Genomic DNA, 25,042 nt, shown 5'->3' on the forward strand with positions numbered 1-25,042 from the left:
TTAAGTTTCTGCATTTTCCTCCGCGGAATACGGTCCTGAGTATTATGGGATGGTAATGGTGGGCGCGTGATTTTGAACAAACACAGAATGCCTGCCCAGAGAACAGGTCTGTAGTATTCGATCGACAAATACAACTTTGAAATGTCACAGGTATAGTTGTAGAACGACATCTCATGAAGTAAATCGCTTCTTTCTTTATATAATGTATCGAATATTTGCTTGCATATTGGCAAGATAATGGGACGACCCTTCGCAGAATTCGCCGCTTCGCTTCAGAAAGTTACGATTATTTTTATTTACGTGCATAAATAGAGTGCACGTGACATTGCTAAACTATTGTCAGTGTTGTAAACGTGAACAAACTGGTGTGGTTATGCCACAGCTTTATTTAAATGATCAGATTAATGTTTTTTCGATTTCCATAACATGTTTCGCAGTTTAAATTTCCCTGCATTCCTGTCGGCATAATGGCGCGCCATTTGATTGTTATTTACTTATTGTGGTCGATTGCAAGAATGCACATGTGAAATAAATATACCAAGTGTGCATTCTTACCAATACGATATAAGAAAATTGGTATTGCTTCTACCGCTTCTTGTGCATGGTCTTATCAGCTGTGAGTTAAGCCACATTTGTTCCCGGAAGTGACGATAAATACACAGCGGGTGCAGTTGAAGGATCCACAGGCAACATGCATGTTTTACATAAATTTTACATTTTTTTCTACTTATAAAGAAACATTTTCTTATCATAATATTGTGCGATAATACAAGAACAAAAGTTCCAATTTTCTGTCAAAGAAGTCTCATGTTAAAATTTTTTATATTGATTAAAACTTAATTTCCAGGACCATTATTGTGAGCCCCATTTATTTGCAAGGTGTAAGCATTGTTAATGATATATGTTTGTTGATGTAATTTATTAGAGTTTAGGAAAGTGGTTTTGTGATTTTTAATATACATGCAAGCTGCTGTTTATAAATGTACTTTCAAATTCACCTTTTGATATTTTTCAATAGATAAACAAAATAATGGCATGGTAAGTTCATTGAGGTATTGTCATTTTATCCATTGAATTATTTCAGATTTTGTCATTTGCTTTCCAACCTGAAGACAAGTGTCTCACACTGTTAAAATCTTGTCATTATTTGCAGCATAATATGATTATCAAACATATTCAATAGGAAAACACTAACTGTTCATGAGTGATTCTTTTCAGAAGTCATAAATTATTTTAGATAAAGAAAGCGTTTGAGGAAGTATTATCTTAAACATCGATTTGAGTTATATCTCTGTTGGCCATAAAGTAATGTATGTTTGTAAAATATTAGTATGCAACCTAAAACAAAGTTATATGTTTCAGGCATAGGAAATAATGAAGCTTTCACAGTTGTAACAGTTGCAAGTGATGGAATAAATACTGAGACTATAAACAGTTTACAAAGTACTGCATCATCATCAAAGTACGTTGACATCCCAACAGCAGTGGATTACGAGCCCATCGGAAATCTGGATACCCCGCTGGATACATTTGTAATCTCGTCCACACCTGAGATAGGGGGAGTGGAAACGGTGCTAGTGGAAGGTCAGTCTGTAGATCAGACTTCTGGCTCGATTGCATTGTCACAGAATGATTCTACGTCCAGCAATGCACAACAACCTGAAATTATCTACGTATCTCAGCCACCGGCTGCAAAAACTACTCCAGAAGTAATTGTTGTGTCACAACCTTCTGCAACTAAAGCCATTACAACAATAAAGAGACCTTCATCAGGATCTGGCAGTAGTCCTGTAGTGACTAAAGTGATAATTACAAAGAACCCAAATACTAGTCAGCCTCAAGCTATGCCCATTCAACTGAACCAGGTCATAGGTCAGACCATGTCTCTGTCCTCCGTGGCTCAGGGCATCAATATCATACCACAGGGCTCACAGACGCCCACAAAGACCATAACAATATCACCACAAGGCATTGTGTCTGGTTCTTCAGTGAAAGTTGCTACTATGTCTTCTCCTGGTAAGGTAGGAATACCAGTGCGACAGCTTCCAATGTCACCAACAAAGACTCCTACAAAAATAACAATGATTCCTGTGTCAGTGGGAAAGTCCCCACAGCGGATAGCACCAGCTGCAATATCTATGTTAGCGAAGAATACATCAGATACTGTGTCGTTCACACCAGTGACTATCTCCAGTACAACTGGAAATACTGTGACAGTTTCTAGACCTGTGAATATGATAACAATGTCACCATCAAAAGTGATAAAACAGGGGACTGTGGTATGTGTATATTTCATAAGTAATATATATATACATGTGCTGATGGACTGTTAATAGAAAATAGAAAGTTAATTGATAAGGAAAGGAAACCAATTTATTTATTATTATACAATTTTATTGATAGGAGTTCTGGTATGACTCAAATATCTCAGAAATGCATAGAATAAGTACATTTCCTCAACTTTTTGTTCATCTAGATGTAGTAATTTACAACAAGCAGCCTTTGAAAGGCTGATATCGATGGTACTTGGTCAGTGGTATACACCAATAGTAAGAGAGTCACAATTTCAAAAAAAACATTCCAAAATTTACATAATATAAGAAAAGGTAATTCAAACTGTCTTGCAAATGACACATGAATCCCATTATAGTATATTATTGGTTGATTATAATAATTATTAACTTAATTATGCAACTGGAACCAATTCTTTTCAATATATTTTAATATAGTTTTTGTATGTTTTACATTATTTTAACCATTGATATGTTTAACTTTTGTGTGTGTTCCAATATCATATCATTTATAGTTAAATCACAAGTATTTACATCAAATTGTTTATTTACCTTCCAAAGAAAATTATTTCATATGTTGCTGGTGAGTTCAATTTAAACCCAGTTTTGGTGCTGCTGAGTTTTTAAGTCACCATACAGGGCTCTCGATCTGCCCGATGTGGGGCCGATATTCTGCCCCATTCCCAATGCAAAATTGTATCTTTTTTCAGATTTGCAAATCTTCTGTTATCAGTAACATGATAGAATCAAATGCTCTTTCATGGATGGAAGGGTCTTACAGGCTTTACCCAAATTGTGAATTTCATGATCCTTTGGTAAATTTAACTTGGTGCTACCTGGTAGTTTTGTTTTTGAGCATATTATGATTAATTTCCATTGAAAATAATTCAAACTTGCTTAGAATTATTATTATAAGAGGGTACACTTTATAGTTTCCATAGGAAAATGACAGTTTATTTAGCTTAATTTCTTTTGATTCAAATTTGGTTAGTATCCTTAGCATGGCCATGGGGTGTCAGTTAATATCATGTCCATTTTACATCAAAATAACACACAGAATGTAGTTCAAGTCCTCTAACTCAGGTGATCGCTATGGCTTAGGGGCTTCTTAAATTCAATAGGTGGGTTGAAAAAATGAAAAAAACTAGGATTTAAAATTTCAATCTGTTTGAATATAAAGAATAGATCTTAGATACAGAAATATGGTTTTCTGAAAAAATATAATGAGGTACCCTGCAGTATCTAATTTTTGAAATAACTCTGTGTTTTCAGCTTCACTCTGCGTCTGGCCAGACATTACTTGGCTCTAATCCTCAAATAATTACACAAGGAGGTGTAAAACAGATGGCCATTCCTATGTCCGGTGTCCATTCGGTCCAGGGCAGCAAGTTCCAATATCTCCGCTTGGTCGCTCCTTCGTCCCAAGGTTTGCCTTTTATTGACAATGTGTTACAATTAATAAATATATATTGTTTCTTTAAAACCGATTGTTGGGAATAGAGAATAGGTACATTAGTCATTGTGGAGATGTAAGTGCAATCCCATTTGCAATGCAAGCACTGGCAGGAAATACACTGATCTAATTGATTAAAATTTTGGTGGTAACTTGTTTCCTATCACACAAAAATACAGGATTGTGTCCTTGTTTGGAATGTCTTTTGAATATGAAGTGATTATGTAGATGTTACATGTACATTGTTTTAGCTGGGAAGGTACCCGCTGCACAGTTAACATCTGTAGTTCATGGGATACCAGTTTCCAACTCTGGGGGAGTTTCCTTAGCACAGCCCGGACAGCAAATGAAAATCACTCTTCCAGTGCAGGTAAGTAGATCTGTAGTAATTGTCATACTGACATTATGTATGGTACTTTAGAGGTCACTTATGTGAAGCTTAGTGACCTTTTCTGATCTGTTGTCAATATATCTCACTTTTCTGATGATAGCCAGTTACTGTGATTTGTTACAGTAAGTTGTGCTGCAATGTTCTATGGCCAATGGTAAGTGAAATGAGTGGGTCATGATACACCACTGGTTCCTTTGTCCTGACTATTTGCTCTCTGACCTTGACTAAATTTAGCAAGATCACAGGTCAATACAGACTTAATAGCAGTAAAATGTAATATTAAGTGATATAATCAATTAAGGATGTTTTTGGCCTAAATGTCTCTGAAATTGATTTGTTCTGTGTCATTTGGTTTCAATCTCTATTCTAATTTTCGGTACAATTTATTTATCAGAAGACAGGTGTATCCCAGGCGACTACAGCTGGTGTACATCGCATTCTGTTGCCTGCTCAGCCGAATCAAGTACATACTGTTGGCACAACTACAACAGCCACCACACTCCAGCAGATCCGCCCGGCAACCTCCTCCAGGCCCCTCGGACAGCTGCCCCCTGGTGCCACCATCTTGTCTGCTGGAAACAGCGGTCAGGGTCTACAAGGGTTTGCACTGGTACCAGCTTCATTACTCACACAGGTCAGTTTACAGATATGGGTGATCAGACATGATAATAAATATTTGCCTTTAATGTTTGTTATGATTTTTTTTTATCAGACTTTGCTGTATTTTCATTAACGTGGCAAAAGAGTCAAGCCAAAACTTTGAAATTGACAAGTTACTTGACATATGAAAGTTTCCTGAATTCTTAATGCAGTAACTTGATATTTTGGAAAATTTTCTTTAGGTTGATAATGTCAATAGAATAGAAGTTTTTATAACAAAACCAGTAGAAGATAAGAATGGGACGTTTTGATGACTATATGGTCACCTTCATCAGTTAAATGACCAGTGTGGAGTATCCTAGCACTGGCATACGTAGTGTACAAGATGGTATGGAATCAACCAATTTTTTCAGCTTTATTTATAATCCAATGTACACTAAGGTCGAAAATAGTGTGACGAGATGGTAAACAGATTATAGACAAAAAAAGTCACCAGATGGTTAACAATGCATTGTAGTCAGTTCGGATACGCTTTGTTAACACTTGGTCATAGATGTGCAAGAGTCTGTGAACCCCTTCTCCCCTATTAAGTACTGGCCCACTGCAGCGTGTCCAGATGGTTTTCTTAATCAACTGCCTGAAAAAGTTTTTTTTTTATTTTCCAAATCGAAAATAAGATTTTGTTGTGTGGAATGCTGAAGTGTTTATATTACTGCTAAAAATTGGTTCTGTACCATCTTGTACACTACATATGGCGGTGCTATTACATTTCACACTGGTCATTTATCTAATGAAGGTGACTGTGTAGTCATCGTAACATCACACTCTAATCTTCTTCTGGCTGTGTAAGAACTTCTATTCTAGAGATATGTTGCACTTTAGGTCACAGGAACATGCTTATAATCTTGGTCACCCAGTAAGCCTTTGTTGCTGGTGCAAAAAGAGTAACAAAATATCAAGGGTAAATAAAACAGTTCACTCATTAGGGCAGTGACTGAGACACTGTCAGTAACTAGTGAAAACTGTGCTAAACAGTCTTCCAGCACTTCCTTATTTTAAACTTACTGGTGTATTGCCATCAAAGCATTAGGTAGGATTCAAATGCTGTATTGTCATTGTGGGATTTTTCATCGGACTCGTCTGAATCAAATAAGATGCTGTGGGCCCATGTCGCATCAAGTTCCTACTGTAGGTCCTCATACCTTATTCACATGCGCATTCCTCGATGAACCAGTCAAATATGGTGTCGGCAAGCTTAATGGACCTGGGTGCTGGGTTGGTTCCTTTTCCATGCCAAGTCTCTGTCCCACTGTTGACAAGTTCCCTTGGAGTCTGATTTCAGCCATTGTCCAGGAACCAGTTGACAATGTCCAACTTCTCCTTAACTGTGTAAGGCCTTCGTGTAGCAGGCATGATGATTTGTGTTCCGGTTATTCCATGGCCAAGGGTGTGAGTTAATCACCAAACAGGTCAAAGTCTCTGTCAAAAAACCTGGGGAAATTTTGGACTGTCACAGAAACCCTAGTCCTACGCTAGTCTCACTTTATATTTCCCTAATATAAACCTACAAGTTCCCTGTCGACGGAGTTTAACGTTTCCGAAGGACAAGAAGTTTTAGAAGATAGCTGGAGAGAGTGTATGGGAAAGTCGGAAATTGGAAAATAGGTTTAGCTTGTTAGCTGGTGTAGGTTTGTTATTTGTAGATGGGATTACTAGCCACCATTTGACAAGGTTAGTCATGCTGGTCTAGAGTGGATTTTAAAAGTGGGGAACTGTGTTATTAAGTTCAGTTATGAGAGTGGATGTGATGGGGTGATGTAAAGAATGTGCTGGAATTGGGTTAGCGTAGATTTTTGGGATTAGTGAGAATAAATGTGAATTATTATACAACTTCTCGGGAGACTGTAGATTACTGTGTATAAGGCCAGGGATTTGTATATTAAAAGGTGGAAGGTTGGAAGAGATTTTGTAGCAGTGTATGTTGTATTTATGTAGGAGATGTTTTTGTGTATGTATGTGGTGTTGTGGGTATGGTAAAAAAAAAAAAAAAAAATGGGGGGGGGGGGATTTTTATGTTTTTTCTCTTTTTAACGACATTGGTGTGTGGCTTGGGACTCTCTTAACGACATTGATATGGCTTGGGACTCATCGTGTCAGAGTCTTCTCAACACATCAAAGCGACACTGTTGTTTTAGCATGTTTTGAGCATGGCCCTCTCGCTCAGTCGCTGTGATCGTTAGCTAATTATCACCAGTTGAAATCAAAAATAAGTGGACACCTCTGAACACTAAAAAAACAAGCCCCAAATAGTACTGCTTTATCATAGCATGTGTTTTTTTTTTTTTTTTTTTCAAAAAAGTGGTGGGGGGCTTGTTTGCGGGAGGGGGCTTATTTGCTGTGAAATACAGTATTGCCTTTAAGTTGTTGAAATGCTTTGATTCAATTGTAATTAAAAATCTTGGGTTTCAGATGCAGCATACTGCTCCTAAACCAGTAGCTCAAGTGGCCCCTCCAGAACCACAAGTTCAAGTTCAGCAGAACAGGCAGGACTACGTAGCTATTGCTAGTAATGACCCTTCTATTAGTGCTAACGCCATGGCCAGAAACTCAGTCAATGGCCTCAGGTATACAACATCTTCGTGGTTTATGGGATTTCTGCTGCCAATGTTTCATAATTATATTGATGTTATCCAGTTATCATTTTATGTTTGAGAACTGAAGAATTGACAAAATTCTCATTTTGTGTTTTACAATGTATTGGTATTTAGACATAACAGCAAACTATTATTTATTTATTATTAATCAAAATTAAGTTAAAAATTTCGTATCTTGTAGGAGGGAGTGTGGGGAAGTGACATCTAATTTAATTTATTTTGCATTTAGCAAGTGACCCTATTAACAAAGCAGGACAGGCCATTATGCATGTAAAGTGTTCATTAAAATGGCCAGTCAGATTCCAGGACATTTTCTTACATCATTCCATACTGTATTTATTGTATCCATATTAGGTTGAATTTACAGTCAACTGGTTTAACGATCTGACTCAACCCTGTAACTGATTTAGACAAAACTTCTTAACGCAAATAATTTTCTATAATGTTTACCATATCAGGGGTTCGGAAAAGCACTCGTCCGGTCGTCATGGACGAGAGAAAATTGTCTCGGACAACCAGATTTATCTTTGTCAGTCGTCCATCGGACGAGTACTTTTTTCCAATGATTTTAATGTTATAACTTAAATTTCAATAAAAATGTAAAGAAAATTTAGAACAAAGAAACATGTTTATGGTACTTTGAAAACAAAATTTTTCAGTCTGCTCTCTAACTTTTGATTACCCCGGAACTCCCATGACGTCAAATATAGCATTAGGAATACCTTCGTTATTTTCTCACAGTCATACTGATGCCAGGTGCTCTCGTTCTTACCTAGCACCTAGTCAGTCGGATGTAAACAAACACTAAGACTAGGCCTCCTATTGATGTCAACATGTCTGATGTTCTATCAGCGGATCAGCCCACATGTAGTGCACTAACTTACTGAATGTTTCATGATGATTGAATAAAGTGTTATAGCTTTCTCATCAGCATTATTTCTGATGAAAATGGGGGATAGTGTTACAAATCAGGAGGTTAGCATGTGTGCAACACACATTACCTACCTGTCATTCAGATCTTTATATGATTATTCAAAATTCTTGAATTAAACAATGATAGTTTCTTGAGAGAAATGCATTATTACATGACATAGGTAACTTTGATATATATTTTTTCACATCACTGACATGTAGTAGCATATCCATGGAAAATCAGAGCTAGGGCACAACTGTTTTACGTAAAGTCTTTAGTTTGAATTCTGTGTCTTAACAGCATTTAGATAAAAGAAATTAAGAACTATTTTTGTTCATTCTTAACATAGTCCTGTGATAGAGCCAACCGGTGCCCGCCCAAGAAAGCCATGTAACTGTACAAAATCACAGTGCTTAAAACTGTAAGTATTAATCAGCATTCACACACAATTATTGACATTCAACAAGTTATTTTTTCAGAAAAAAATGTCTTCTTAATAACGATAAATTCCAACATGACTTGGATATCACATTAACCAATGCTTTACCTGAGGAAACATTGAGAGACTTTCATTAGATATTTTGTGTATGATATATAGTGTATTAAACCATTATCAATTTTGCCCTCATAACATAAATTTCTATAGAGAAGTGTAGAACTTTTAATTTTGATTGTTTTATATTTGATATTAAATGTTTTATATTTGATATTCAACAAAGAGAATATGTCAAAACTGAACATGTAATTGTTTGTGCAATAACTGATGCATTTGTTCTCTTTCACTTTTCTTTTTCCAAACTTATTGAAGACCCAACACTTGTATTTGATATGTTGTGAAAGCATTAACACAGTTTCTACATCCTTTTACTAACAGGTACTGTGACTGCTTTGCTAATGGAGAATTTTGTCATAACTGTAACTGTAACAATTGTGCTAATAACCTGGAACACGAAGAAGAACGATCCAAAGCTATTAAATCGTGCCTGGACAGAAATCCAATGGCTTTTCATCCAAAGATTGGTAAGGAAGGATTTTACCATGAAAATCTTAATACATTTTCATTCCTGAGAATAATATTTCATCCAAAAATTTTTTTGTAAAAAGTAAGGACAGCTTATACAATAAAATCCTGAATATATTTGGTTTTTCCGACAATAATTACCTTGTATTTGGTTTTAAAATTATATTATTTGAGGTTATTGATGAATCAAGAATAAAGACTTGCTGGTTTGTGTATTTTATGATAAAGATTGGATATGACGAACATCTGTTACAGGTAAAGGTCGTGAGGGTAATGGTGACCGTCGACATAACAAGGGCTGTAACTGTAAACGCTCTGGATGCCTTAAAAACTACTGTGAATGCTACGAGGTAACTCTATTACCTTGATGTTTTGTACTGCATTTGCTGCTTTGGTCTTTGATCACAAGAATGTCTTTTACTTGCAGTGCTCCAGATAGCCTGCGTGAATGCGTTTTCACGCACAATATTTCTAATTTCACGCTAGGAAAAAAATAAGATTTGCGTCATTAACCGGTGCGAAATCCGGACTCTGCGTCAATGTCCAGCTCCAATATTACGTAGTTAGAAAACTCAATAATCTAAGTCAAACAGACACTTATCAAGTAAACGAAACTCGTAACAAGCGCTTTCTTGATCGTGATTATAAACCAGTCGCATAGCAAATATGGCGCTGTCAAAAATGTTTACAAATTCAGTGTTACCCTAATATGGAAAAACCCATACACTTGATGAAGGCAGGGGTGAAAAAACCCCTCAATTTATAAAGGTAGGAGTGAAAACCCCACATGTCAAAAAGTTATCTGGAGCACTGTACTTGGTTGTCCTTGTTATCTTATTCATCTAGCCACATCTTCATCCTATTGAATGCTCTTTGTGTATAGAGATGTGTGAAATGTACTTTGTTTACTATGACTATTCTTCTCTGGTAAATGTCTGATACTGATGATTAATTTGAACCGACAGAAACATTTAAAAGGCAAATTATACAAGAACTTTCAGTACTTTATATAGTGATTATTGTATTTAGGTCAAAAGTTATGTAAGTCAGAACATGTGTTTTCGTCATTGAAAACTGTAGACATATTCACTTAGAAAAATTACCCCAGTTATTCTGGAAATCGAAGCATACCTGCACTACTAGCAATATGGTGTGTAGTTAAATGCAATGAATTCTTTAAAATAACATATACCTTGATGACTTCAAGACAACCACAGCAGTCAGTTGGTGTCTATACTTAGTATACATACAAACCATTTCAGAACAGTTGTCTTTCTCTTGCAGGCAAAAATTATGTGTTCAAATCATTGTAAATGTGTGGGATGTAAGAACTTTGAAGAAAGTCCAGAAAGGAAAACCTTGATGCATTTGGCCGATGCAGCTGAGGTACGGGTCCAGCAACAGACTGCAGCCAAAACCAAATTATCATCACAGATCTCTGGGATACCTTCGCGACCCCCAGTTTCCTCGGCCACTGGGGAAAGGTAGGCTTACTCTGCTTTAAAATAATCATTTTATGGTATTTTCGTATTTGAGAAGTGGCTTAAATTCTTGTGCCACAATGTTCTGAAAAATTGACATTGAATTTTTTCAAAATCTGGATCCGACTGAGTACCTCTTAGTATTAGCATTTCCTCTGTTTTAATACAATATATGGCTATTTTAGAAATAAAGGAAAAAATGGAATGACGGGAGGCTTATTCCAAGTTGTTCAAATAATATCAATTTGGTGGTTAACAATAACAGATTGTTCCTAAAGAAAATGCCTCCCACAATTCCTGTCTGTATATTTTAGAATTTTCTGATGGAATTAAAGTGATGACAAAGACTGATACAATACTTTCTTCAGGTTGCCATACACGTTCATCACAGCAGAGGTAGCAGAGGCAACATGTGCTTGTCTGCTGGCACAGGCTGAGGAAGCGGAACGGCTCAAGATGCCTCCAGTTGTTCAGGAACGAATGGTGATTGAAGAATTTGGGAGATGTCTTCTACAAATTATAAATTCTGCAAACAAGACAAAAGGTATGAACATTATTTCTTCATCATTTTCATCAATACATTTGTTCATTTAGTCATTCCATTACTAGGACCTTGTCAAGCTTCTGGACCATTCCCTTTTTCTGCATTACTGTTCAATTATATACTCTTAGATTCTGTACTTTGCTGTCCCTATTGAAAGTTATTCCAGTTTTATATAAAGGTATAAACCAACCTTGACCAAATTATTTTGTTGTTTGATGTTGAGTATTAGTAATGCTAAGTCATAGAGTTCATCTTTGGTGGATTTATTTAAAAAAAAAAAAATAATAATAACAATAATGGAATAACAAAAGATACTTTTTCTTTAGCCTTTAGTTGTATTACATAGAGAGGCATTTTAAATTAAGAATGAAAATTTTCAAACAACAAAATGTATGCTGCAAATCATAGCAAATCAGAGCATAGCATGTCCATATAATTGCATAGACTTATTTTGGTATAAAAGTGGGGAACTGCAAAATTAGCAAAAGCTTTTTTGAAGAGAAAATGAAGAAAAAGAAAATATGATTTTTATTGCAGAATTAGTGAATTCATGTGACAGTAACTGGGATATAAGATAGGTCAAGGTAAACATTTTTGTTGTGAAATATTTTTTGTTTGTTGCATCCAAAGCAGGGAAAAAAAATGATTAAGTTTCTTCCTTTACGACTGCTGGACAATTGCAATACTATGAAATTTTAAGTGTATCCATAGTTAATGTCTCTGTTGAAGTTGTCAGAATGTTTAAGAGTACATGTTCTTCGATTGATGGTGTTGAAGTATTGCTATACAAATGTACTATTAAAATCAGTATTCTTAGTTAAAAAATACTGGGGATAGGGAAAGGGATTTATTCAAAGAATCATAAGTCCATAAACATTTATTACAGATTTAGTAAAATTACAAACTCCTCCTCTTAGATGAGTTTATGAATCAGTATATAGTAGTATTGTCACAGTACTGTAGACAGAAATTTACATGACAAAACATCAACTTCACTTTCACATTCATTTCATTACACAGAACTTTGTCTCTAACGGTTGATAATGGAAGAACTTTGTCAGTCGTAGTTTAACATTAGTTTTGATATGTCATCAAGATTTCTATTTGTGTCTGTTATAAATCTTTATGTAGACTCCGATGCAAATTCCTGAGACAAGACTGACGGCCAGGAAGGCCCTGCCCACTAACCAGAGCATGCAGTCCCATCCTCTCCACACTCATCGTGTACCATCGCACCTGTGCATGCTGTAGACCGGTCCCTGACCGGTGTCCAGTCTCCGGTCATCTATCCTGCATGTTTCTTATAGTGCTGACCATTGTTCATCCTGTCCACCATCTCATCACTGCATTGCCATCTCTCTCCATTGTCATCAGTGTAACATCATCAATGTATACAAACTGATAGTGAATATGGATGCAAACCATAAGAGTTTACCTTCGTTGTTTATGAAAGAGAGGATTTTCCAAAGGAAAAAAAATAAGTGGCAATTTTCAGACATATTTCTGAGGCTGTTGAAAAATTCTTCTGGTCATTTGTACCTTGATTTTGAATTAAGGATCTTAAAAGGGAAGAAGGGATGATGTTGTAACCGCAGATGATAATATTACAGCCATCAGTGTGTTTGTCAGCTGTGTATGTTATTCTACATAGATATACCTCTGGAGAGTGATGGAGAACCGTGATTATGATGGAAAAACAAGCCAAGGAAGTAACTAATGAGGAGAAATTGTATCAGAGAAGTGGGAACCTGTCATGGTGCTGGGCTCTACTGTCTAGCTTTGTGACTACTCTAGATTCTATGCATCATGTAAGAATGGACATGCCTGTGATGATTGGAGCGTGGGAATACTTACAGAAAGACTTGTTTAAATTGTGTACATATGGACCAGTCGCACAAGTATGGGACTAGTCTTGTATATTGACCAGTGACTAGGTGTATAGTATGAGATTGGTGCAAAATATTGTACAGTAAAATTTTATTTAATATATTATGAATGAGGAATTCTGACACCTAACCTGCCTATTATCAAAGTGTTATCATCTGTTGTCACTGTGCTTTGTTTTAAGTGGCCAACTGTTCCCAGCCGTCACCAGCCGTCACCAGCTTCAACAGCCATAAGCCTGGGTTGAATTCTCACATTTTCTGCCTCTCAGTTACACTACATTTGCTCTCAAATTGTCTGCCATATTTCCATAGATCTGAGAGGTTTTTTTTACCAAAGCTTTGTCAGGGTGAAAGAAAATTTCAAGTTAATTTGTCTTATTTTGACATATGATTGATCTTTTTTTTTTAGTGCACGTGTCACTGAAACTAGCATAACCTGTCCCAAGTTAAAATAATATCTTCAAAAAATTTCATAGAAAAGTTTTACATTTTAAGGAAAAATACCTCGTACATGATTTCTTCCTTTTCTAATGTTTTACTAATGGACAAATTTAGTTGACAAATTCTCAAGAAAAGTTGATAACCCTGGTGCCTCTGTCAACCAACACCATGCTGTGAAGTAGATATACTACCTGTTGTTACCTTTGTATCATTTTATATACCATTTACAGAATATTGAAATGTCCATCTGCTCCCATACCACCAGTGAAATTTCAACCTACCATGAACTTATCTATTTGATCAGTAACTACATAAATATAAGACAATCAACACCTTTATATTAAAGTTCATATTTTGCCTATTTTCTTAAAGCATCATATTTAAATTTGAAATTGTTTTCACTATTGATGGACACTGTAAACTCTGGATGAGAATTTTTTAATGTTGCAGTATATGTATGTTTAAAGTCTCAAGTTTTTATCAAGCCAATTTATTTTCTTCTCAAACAAACACTTCTTTCTACAGCTCAGGTATTCTTACTTGATCACAAAATAGATCCATGAAATTTTCTTGAAACCAGTTGCAATATGGTTATGACTATTTCTTCACAAGAGAAACTTTAATTTTAGTAACCATTGTATACTCGAGGCACTACTAGTCCCATTGTATGAAAGTTATCTGTTTTCATTGTCATAATTCATTTCATGGGAATTTGTTGAGTTTCTTTGTTGACTTTGACAGTCTATGAAGGATCTGCTGCTCTGTATCAACTTTCCTAATTCTTATTCTGTCCTACTGATTCTATTTCCTTGTATCCATTCAACAGATTTGTGCTTTTTGTATATAATTTTTCATGGTTTGTATGATGAGTTTTTTTTAGAAGTCTATGTTTTATGACATTTTGGGTAAATAGAGTGGTATATAAAAGAAAGTGGTAAAATTTCTCCATTCCTTCATTCCTTCATTCTTTCATTCTTTCATTCCTTCATTCTTACATTTTTAGAAGTGTTATATGATATTGTTTCTCAATGCTGCTGTAGATCTTACAGTCCTACTTTAACAATAAATTACATTTGTAATATTTTATCTGTAGCTGATGATATTCATCACATGTGTGGTGTCGGCACAATTTGTACTTGACCCACTTCCGTATTCATTTAAGATTTCACAACAGGTTATGGAATGATACTCTGTTGGATGGTTGTCCAGAAGATGTATACAAGATTCTACCACAACGTCCGCTGTAAAGAGGGTTTTAACATCATATTTCTCCAGTAAAGATTCATAATGATATTAAAATTGTGTAAATTAGATGCCAAAAATATATGTGATCTCGATAGAAAATAGAATGACCCAAGCCTCGTTGCTATGATTCTGTACTGTGCTTTTCCCAACTAACGAAATTTCCCTTTCAAGTAAGGATCACTTACCATCATGTTGCATTAATTCTCACAGTGATACACATCTGCTTTTCATTGGATACAAAAATCTTGTCTGAAGTTTTTCTCTTTTGCTTTTGTTTGTTTTGAATTATTACATACCAAGGACACACATTTCTGTTTATGATCTAGCAATAGTTTTGAACAGTTGGATGAGAAGTTTTTGTAAGACAGAATAATTCCAGGAAATTAATGATGTTTTCAGACAAAATCATTGAAGTTGGATAGACATGTACAAAATATTGTGTAAGTTAGATGTTCTCAACTTTTACAGATTTCTTCATGAAAAAGCAATTTATAAAAACAGAAGTTGTTATAAAGCATAAAACACAATAGATATTTGAATGTGATAAAGATTCTTTCTAATTGCTACAGCCTACAATAAGCACATGTGAATTAAGTAGTTTTAGGTCAGTATTATAACTTAAACAGTAATATATTTGATAGTCAACCTGAGGGAAGTAAGTTTGTCAGTTGCGAGGCTTGGTGGTCTGTAAGATTATGTACAGATAGTTTTAGACAATGGCATGTTGTATGATAACTAGGTAGGCTTACTGTGATACTGTCCAGACATCACAGGCTTGTTTTCTGCCCTTTAAGTTTTAATGGTGGCATGCCTTCATTAAACAAGGCATGTTATAACTGTTTATGGATGTGCTGCAATACACAATTCCATGAAAACAAACTCTCCCAAGTAAAGAATGAAATTTAGAACGGACACCATGTGAGGTTTAGATGTTTTCTAATATTTTGTTCCTCTCTGTGTTTAGTGGTGATATTAGGTTTTGTTCTTTCCTCAGGATGGTTTCTTTCTCATGTTAATTTTTGCTCATGTTTGTTGTTTTGTTGACCTGTGTTATTTTTGTACACTCTCCAATTGTCTGTTAATTGTTTGCTGCCGTTTTTTCTTTATTTCGGTATTAATTCCTGTGAGAGACGATTTTACTCCAACATTGTTTGTAAATGGAACCATTACAATTTTTTTCTTTGGTCCTTTCATGAAACTGTATATGTTGTAGAATCTTTGAATTTGAAAACTCAAACTTTCATATTTTTTTCCCGTTTAATTTATCAGTCAATTTGACAGAAAAAATACACATGCATATTGTTTCTATTGTTTCAGTGATGTTCTATTTACAAATAAAAACCAAATCTGAAGTACAACTAGTTTAACAATGAATTCCAGGTTCTGTGTCTGTAATACATGGAATTTCCAATCAGTAACAAACTATTTCATATAAAGTGGGGGTCCATTGTCGAGAAAACTGTTGATCAAGCTAGATGAAGTTTATTAGTAATAAATGTTTTATGAAGGGATCTATTTTACTAATGACGAAATCCACTATAGTTTATTAAGTACTATTATAAAACAAATACTTCTGCAAAAATTTGGAAAATTGTCTAGATCTAAAAGGGACACAATAACTTTCCAGAGTTTTACTATTGTATAATCAATAGTGTCCATTTATCATCAACTAGGAGTTTGGAATTTCTTGATGTCACTAGCAAAACTTAGGTACACCTACGTGTGTTATAATGGTTTTTTTATACAGACAGATGATGTCAGTGATATTAACAAATTAATTATTTTGTAGGGGGAAAAAAGGGAAAATGGGAGACTGATTATGATGTATTTAAGATAGGGCAATTTTTGCATAATGAGGGAATTTTTTGTTGATTATATAATGATTTTATTGTATTTTTATTGACACATATATATCATGAGAGGGACAGCAATCCTTTATGGTTCACAGTATTGCTATTTTTTTCTTTATATTTGATTGTACCAATGTAATCACTAATTTGATATCATAAAAGGCATTGTCATTTGTCTCATTCTGCACTTAGATACTGTATATTACTTACATTGTGTACCTATTTTGGTTTTTTTTTACCACCATGGACTTAATTTTGCAACACACTTTATTTAAGCTTGAATTACAAAACATTTATGTAACTCTGGTGTAATGTGAAATTACAATTCTTAAGTAGAAATAAAAATTTTCTCGAAAATTATGAAGTATAAGTAATGTGCAGTAATCTTTAATTTATCATAAAGCACCATCTTTTTGAATAAATAACAACAACTCCTTATCGTACACATTCAGCGTCTTTTCAGGCCTGCGTAATTACTTCTGTTCTATAGATAATATATCCTCTACAACTCTCAAGTGAAACTGTTGTTCTCCATTTCAGACAGATTGGAGAGTGTTTGATTGTGCAATAGTAGAATGATGTGAGTGTGTAATTGTTAGCCAGATCTATCGTATTGTTTCTTATGTCATCTTCATTGGAGCAGCTTGTGTGTGCAGCATACAGTAACACTGAAAAAAATAAATGATATTCATAATTCTTGTCTTCTTGTTCTGCTGTTCTGCAGCATGTCAAGGGTGTATGCTATCTTATGCCACAACAAGAGTTCCACTTAACACCAAAGTAACCCCAGAGATATCCAAGACTGGAAATATAGACATAGATGAACCTAATGACATGTTTGAAAGATATCCTAGTATCTAATTTACATTTATGATGTGCAAGGTAGCATACACCATTTAGCTAAACCGACATTCTTTATAGTTAACTTAAGCATTGCTGTATAGTTTAAAGGACCCTGTTTTGTTGGGGTTGTCCTCAGGCACAACACTTCACCTCAGTTGCTATGGGTAGGATATGGCATAACTCCTGTATGTTGTTCAGTGAGGCAGCCACAAGCTACTACAAGGAGACTCTACTTCAATATGATGCTGTTCTTGTTCATGGATGACCAACAAGCAGATCATTATTTTTGATAAAATGAAAATATCAACAGAATCTTGACTTGAAATCAAATTTGATGAAACTTGGGCAAAAGGTGAAAACAAGAAAGATTTACACATACTACTACAATGTGAAAAAAAACCAGGTGTTCTGAAAGAGTAAACGCCTTCTGCTTCATGGATGATACCCACCTTGGTCAATCCAATTAAGTAATGTCATATTCTTAAACTAGATCAAGGACATGGTATACTAACAAGCATTAAACATTTCCAACTTCATATCACACAAGGTGTTGTAAGTTTGTCTGTTGTCAACATCGTTCATGAAAAACATGATATTTAGAACAAGCCCTTGAATATCAATCAACTACGACATGTAAACACCATGTAAGGAAGCAGGACGGGCTATCTAGACACGGATCTGAAGTCATGCTTATAAATAAAAAGAACTCAAAATCATAAGAAAGTTTTATTTGTGAAGAATGTCATCTTATTTAAAATGATACATAATGAATACATTCAGCACTTGCTATAACAAACATTACAAGTACATATAGGATAAACAGACTATTTGGAGCAGTACACCATTTTGAATGTAATACAAGGAAAAAAATGAAAAATTGAAGTCAAAGGTTCTCTGAAACTTGCTACATTTCTAAAAACATATTAATTCTAATAAACTGCGTAGGTATTTTGTTTTTATCAAAATTCGTAGCAATATGTTGGCATTGTTTTATGTAATTATCTCGTTATTTTCATCATATACTATGCCAAGGTTTCTTAAAACTTTAAATGAAAAATAAATACATGCAATGATAAAATAAAGACTTTGAGTAAAATTTCACCTTCATCAATGACCATCATATAACAGAACTGTCAAACAATGACTTCTCCATGATTATTTTTTAAGAGAGAAAAGTACCAAGTACAAAAAAATAAATTTCCAAAAATTCTCAAACCTTGAGACACTCTGTCAATAGTAAAACCTCTAAAAGGACCCGTCTTGGTCATTCTATACCTCTATATAACCACTGTGTATTATGATTCATCTTTGTCACTCTAAAATAAAATCTCTGGATAATGACTTTTGTATGTCATTATACTGTAAAACCTCTATAGAACACCCCTTGATGACCCAAGGTTTCATCACAATAATGTGTCCCTCCATACCCTTAGTGTATCTATATAGTGGTGAAATCTGACCAGCTAATTGTATACTCTCACTATATTAATGTGTCCCTCCATACCCTTAGTGTATCTATATAGTGGTGAAATCTGACCAGCTAATTGTATACTCTCACTATATTAATGTGTCCCTCCATACCCTTAGTGTATCTATATAGTGGTGAAATCTGACCAGCTAATTGTATACTCTCACTATATTAATGTGTCCCTCCATACCCTTAGTGTATCTATATAGTGGTGAAATCTGACCAGCTAATTGTATACTCTCACTATATTAATGTGTCCCTCCATACCCTTAGTGTATCTATATAGTGGTGAAATCTGACCGACTAATTGTATACTCTCACTATATTAATGTGTCCCTCCATACCCTTAGTGTATCTATATAGTGGTGAAATCTGACCAGCTAATTGTATACTCTCACTACTTCATTCCATGGCAGTACTGTACTGATGCCATTCCAACTGATAAATAGTATTAACAAAATATCCATGAAAAATATTCCTTAAACTCCCTAATTTACAAAACATTTTGGGACTGTAGATTTTAGTTTTTTTTTCATGAAATTGTCATTAAATGTGTAAACATTATTACAGATTTGCTGGTCTTTTATAAATGTCCTTGAGTGACCTGAAACAGAGACTAGTCAATGTCCATTACATATCTGACTGTGTTAATTAAACCAAGGGATAAAAGTCCCTAGTTTCAGTTAAATCAGGGCTTTCAAAGAACATCCAGAAGTAATTTGTCAACTTGAACTTGGGGGTTGGGTGGGGGGATGGGGGAGGGGGGGGTTGGGGGGTTGGGGGGGTTAAGCTGATTACCAACACATTTCAGATCCCAAAAGATTCCATTCCTGGTAAAGTTTCATTATGTCTCCAATAATATTGTCAAACCTGTCTATAAAGACCTTATAAGGAGTCAGAGACACTTTACTTTATAACCAGGGGGTCGTAACATTTGTATTTGTCTTGTTGTTAAAAATGGCATTTGAGAACAGAAACTGACCTTTTTAGACAGGTATGTATTTTATACAGGTGGCATTTATAGACAGGTTTCACAGTATTCCCTCTTTATGATATCACCAATTTACAATATAACAAGGTTTTACTGTATTAATCATATATATAAAACCTTATGTATTGCAGATTTGACAATAATTTTTAAATGTGGTGATTTAGGGTATCCCAACCATATTGACAAATTTAAGAGTAAAATAATTGTACTGCTTTATTTCTACAGAAAAACTAAATATAATGCCTCAAGTTACATTAATTAAATCAAAACAAATTAAAAGGAATTATGAACTAACTACTAGAAAAATGAAATACATGGTTATACAGGATTATATTTACACACACATATGGACGGTAAGTGAATAATGATTACAGCTGTGGCAAACTTACAGCTATATTCTGGACCTGATTCCTTAAAATAAACGTGTGTCGTAGCCTTCACAAACACACAGCACTATGATTTCGTAATGGATCTGCCAACAAATATCATTCTATATTGATTTTGCAATCAAAAGTGTTTGAAATAAATTTGCTCCTTTATAAATATCCACAAATTTCATTCAAATATATGTGACTTTCATGTTAAGTTTTCAAGCAGTCACAGAATTCTCTACTACACCTGTTTTCCTTTCAAACCCATCTTTCAAAGACATTGATTCCATTTCGACATTGATTCTCACTGAACTTTTGTCACTGGATTACTCTCCACATTGGAGGGAATCACTTGCAGTATTTTTCAATCAAATACAAAAACTTATGAAGATCAATCAAGTTCTATTTGAGAACATTTGCTTCAGGTTGGTAAACAGAATATAAGTCCTTATATCACAAATAGTAGAAGATTAGAATGTTTCTGTAACTGCATGGTCACCTTCATCAGACAAATGACCAATATGGAGCATACCAGCACTGACATAGTGTATGAGTAGGAATTGACCTACTTTTTCCACTGTACCACAGATGTATAATAAGGTCTAACATGGTGTGACAAGATGGTGAACTGATGAAGTTGACCATGTAGCCAATGAAATGTCACACGCAAATCTTCTACTTGTTGTGTTGTAAGAACTTCCATTCTATTGATAACGTACAAAAAGATGAAAACAATAATTTATTAACAACCATATATATATATATATATATATACACAAAAGTGACTATAGAATTCCTGTTAAGTCAGGTTGCCTGTAAATCACCAGCAATACAGAACTTTTTGTCTTCCTCAGTTCAAAGAGTGATAATTGTGTATCAACATTCACGGTCAGGAATATTAAGACCAAAAATTAAACATCTATTTCATACATCAGTATGACATACACGTATGTGTAACACTTAAATGCAATTTGTCATGTCTGCATTAGATTTTACATGATGTCAAATATTGTTTTATGTCACATTTCACTGAATATCATCTTCTTGAAAATAAGTAATTGTTCTTATACCCTGTGATATAAACTTTCTCATAATTTACCTTGATATGTTGTGATAATGTAAAATAAAGCAAATTTTCTTCAGTAACAGTAACAAGGATTAATTTTCAGATCTGCTTGATAAAAACATTTGATGATTTAAGGAAAAAAGCCTTTAAAAGCCCAGATTGAAAACAACTTTGCTGAATGTTTTGAAAATTATATTGCCCAGACTAACAACATTTAAGTGAAGCTATAATAAAGACTTTAACACATAAAACATAGATGTCATGGTTGACAATCCAAATTTTTATATCACAGTTAAAAATGGTTATATATCCAACTCACTATGGCAGGACGGCTTCAACTTACAACTGCACATATATACAATTCATAAATAATATAGTTGATCGATGTTGTGATTTTGAGTATGAACATTTCAAAAACAATCATTTGAAAAGTTTCTTATAAATTAAGAAAATTTATTTGTTATGTCATATTTAGTGCCTAGTATGTAATAAACATTCAAAAAATAAAAATAAATGACATATTTATATTCATGATACAAGTATGCTATAATAAATGGTGGAGACCATTATCAAAATCAGTGACACTTGAGACTTAAAGAGCAGACTGGTAAGATTCATAACCCACAACAATTTATACAAATTTTATTTAAAGACAAATTCTGTGAAATATACCAGCAAACTACAACTGACATTCATGGAAACTGAATGCAAGCTGAACAAATTACAATAAAAATTCAATATTGATTCATGATTTTTAAATTGAGGTAATTTATGCAACAAATTGACAATATCACTTGAATTATTTGAAATATCTATTTCAATCAAAAAAAATATGATAAAGTAAGGCTTCCATGTTATAATACAGATTTATAATTCACACCTCTTTTATACACATATCTTTGGTTATATAAACTGTGTCACACAGATATCTTGATCTGTAGTAGTATCAGTACTGAAAGTCATCAAGATATTCTGTAAGTTATACTAACACTGTTCTTATTTCTCGTGTTAGAGATGGTTTTGCTAAATTCATTACATATTGATAAAAAGACTTTATATTACAAAGCACTTCCCTTGTGTGACCTTCAGTAAAGTGTATATAACACTGATGTAAAGTAAGGTAGAACACTATCACAGCATTTCATCTTTTTTCTTGTTCTTTTTTTGTTTATAACTTTTTCAAATAAATGAATCACATTGTTTGTCTCAACAGAAGTGCAGAAGTTCAATGAAAATAACATTTCTATTCTAAACAATTGTAAAGCCTAAGCATGGTATAATTTAATACTTTAAAAAACTACCCATCCATCACCAACATCATCTACTCCTACTCTTCAGGACTCTAAATATGCTCTACCAGCAAACAGCTCTGATTGTCTATCTATTCCAGGAAAAATGCTGTGTTGTGATGATCAATATAAGAAATAATAAATGAAAACAACACTTGGTGGGAAAAGTATCTTTGGCATGTGCTAGTGAACTGGTGTAATCATATAAGTAAATTCTACAGATAGTAGAAATATTCTATGTAGATTATAACCCAAACCAGTCAAACATTAAAAAAAAAACCCCTTTAACTTCATGTTACACAAAATTCGTCAGTCTTTACCAACTGTCATTATTTAGACAAAATTTTGTGCCTAATCAAAGTCTTACGATAATCCAAATTGAAAAAAAGACTGGTAGCGTCTATGGATTTACCAAAGGGAGATAACTCTACCTCTTCATTCAGCAGTCAAGGACTATTTTTTTTGATCAGTTTAACTAGTTTGACCTGGGTTGTTTGGATAGACCTACTGGTGTTATTTTGCTCTCTGATGAGCCTAAACTAAGCCTTTCCAAGCCTGTATTACTATTTCCATCTCCTCCCTGCTTTCTGCCTAAAAAGATTACATTGGAAGTGCCAATGAACTGGTTTGTCTGAATAAATATCTCAGCACTTCAAAAACTATTTTACTAATACTCTACAATATACAGTTTTGTATATGACACATACAGCGATAAATGTCAATCTCATGTTAGATAAACAAAAATGGTTTCCAGATAAATCACACAGCAGTCTAGTTCAAATATAAAGAGCATTAGAATCACTATCTAAATATCAGTCTGCATCAACAACTAAATATGATTAACAACACAAATATCACAGACAAATCATTAACATTTTTGCCATGGACCAACCAGTGCAGAAATAGGAAAATTAATATACATCATCAACTTTTATGTGATTATGTAACATAATATATGAATGAGAATATTGTAGTTCATCAAAACTTGTTTTAGAAATTCAAGAAAAAAATCAAATAGGCACAATTTGTAAAATGTTGTAATATTAAAAAATTCATATCTAAAAATATTTTCTTGTGAATGTAAATAATATATAATCACTCAAAATTGATGTTAAACAATTTAAATTGTAACTTTTCAAAGACAATGAGTAGATGCTGGACCTGGTTAAGATCTGATGTCTACTGCAGTTTAAACCAAGTTTCATTTATCCAACCACCCCTTACCCAGCATTCCTGTTTTCTCAACAGTTAGGATTAGCTCTACTATCTCCAGCCAATTTTGCCAGAAATGAAGAGGCAGGATAAATAGTTGAATTAGCCTGAACATGCAACTGTTCAGAAGGTTAATACATATGACATATGAATAAAAAACAGATTTTTTGTGTAAATAAACATATTTTTGTGAAATAGAGCAAAGTTATGGAAATCACATTTTTAGATCATTAAAAATGAGAAGCTGCCATGACAGGATTTAAGTGTATGTTCACATGTTATTTAATCCATGGCAACAGAAAATGATGTTAGTACATACCTGTATATATTACTGAATCAATGGTTAAATGCAATGAGAGTTATCAGTTAAGAAATTGTAAATTGCTTGTTAGAGTATTCTTCAATGTCAACTATATGATGCATTTAATTGTACAAGGTGAATTTTTGATTACTGTAAAAACTTCACAAATAATGATCCCTTCACTTAAGCCTTATAAAATTAGAGATTATTATTATAACAGAACTATGAGTGAAGAGTGAATGACAAATAAAGAAGTGGCCTTGAAAACTTGTATGGTCATATATAGATATTTAAATGTTTTGATATATACATATGTATGGAGTAGTTATCTGTACATTTCTATATATGGGCAGAAATACATTTCACCACTTCATAGTAGACCACTTCAAAACTCTTATCTTTGATCAGGCACTTCTAGTATGTTGTATGATGTCCAGCATCGACTATTTCATATGTCATCCTCTTGTCAAGTTTTGACCACTGTCCAGTTTTGACCACTGCTCATACATTTGCTGAAGTGCAATGTTTGTGTCGTCAGACGTGACCAAATGTAGGATGTCCAGTATTGGTCATTTCGCATCAAATTGTCACCATTAGTGATGACCACTACATTTAGAGTATGGACAGCTTTACACATCACCAGACAAACCTTTGATGTCAGCTTCAGTTTTATGTAATTGATGTCAAGTTTTTTTACCTCTTTATGTATGTGCTGTCCAGTTCTGACCAAT

The 25,042-nt window shown here is 34.1% G+C and overlaps 1 protein-coding gene across 2 annotated transcripts; it reads left to right on the plus strand.

Moving 5' to 3' along the window:
- Nucleotides 1-69: 69 nt before the first annotated feature.
- Nucleotides 70-14,636, plus strand: LOC132562905 (protein lin-54 homolog). 2 transcript variants are annotated; one of them, XM_060227682.1, is made up of 12 exons: nucleotides 70-106; nucleotides 1,363-2,279; nucleotides 3,564-3,717; nucleotides 3,996-4,114; nucleotides 4,530-4,769; nucleotides 7,205-7,359; nucleotides 8,652-8,723; nucleotides 9,177-9,322; nucleotides 9,579-9,673; nucleotides 10,608-10,807; nucleotides 11,173-11,348; nucleotides 13,000-14,636. In XM_060227682.1, exons 1-12 carry the CDS (start codon nucleotides 88-90, stop codon nucleotides 13,029-13,031), a joined length of 2,325 nt encoding a protein of 774 aa, XP_060083665.1. In that variant the 5' UTR covers nucleotides 70-87; the 3' UTR covers nucleotides 13,032-14,636. The 2 variants fall into 2 exon arrangements, with proteins under 2 accessions (XP_060083665.1, XP_060083666.1); XM_060227683.1 differs by lacking the exon at nucleotides 13,000-14,636 and adding an exon at nucleotides 12,480-12,556.
- Nucleotides 14,637-25,042: the final 10,406 nt, after the last annotated feature.

Source organism: Ylistrum balloti, unplaced genomic scaffold (assembly GCF_031769215.1).
Source record: "Ylistrum balloti isolate Yb309-2 unplaced genomic scaffold, AGI_CSIRO_Ybal_v1 Utg371544, whole genome shotgun sequence".
In the NCBI taxonomy this organism is placed as follows: domain Eukaryota; kingdom Metazoa; phylum Mollusca; class Bivalvia; order Pectinida; family Pectinidae; genus Ylistrum; species Ylistrum balloti.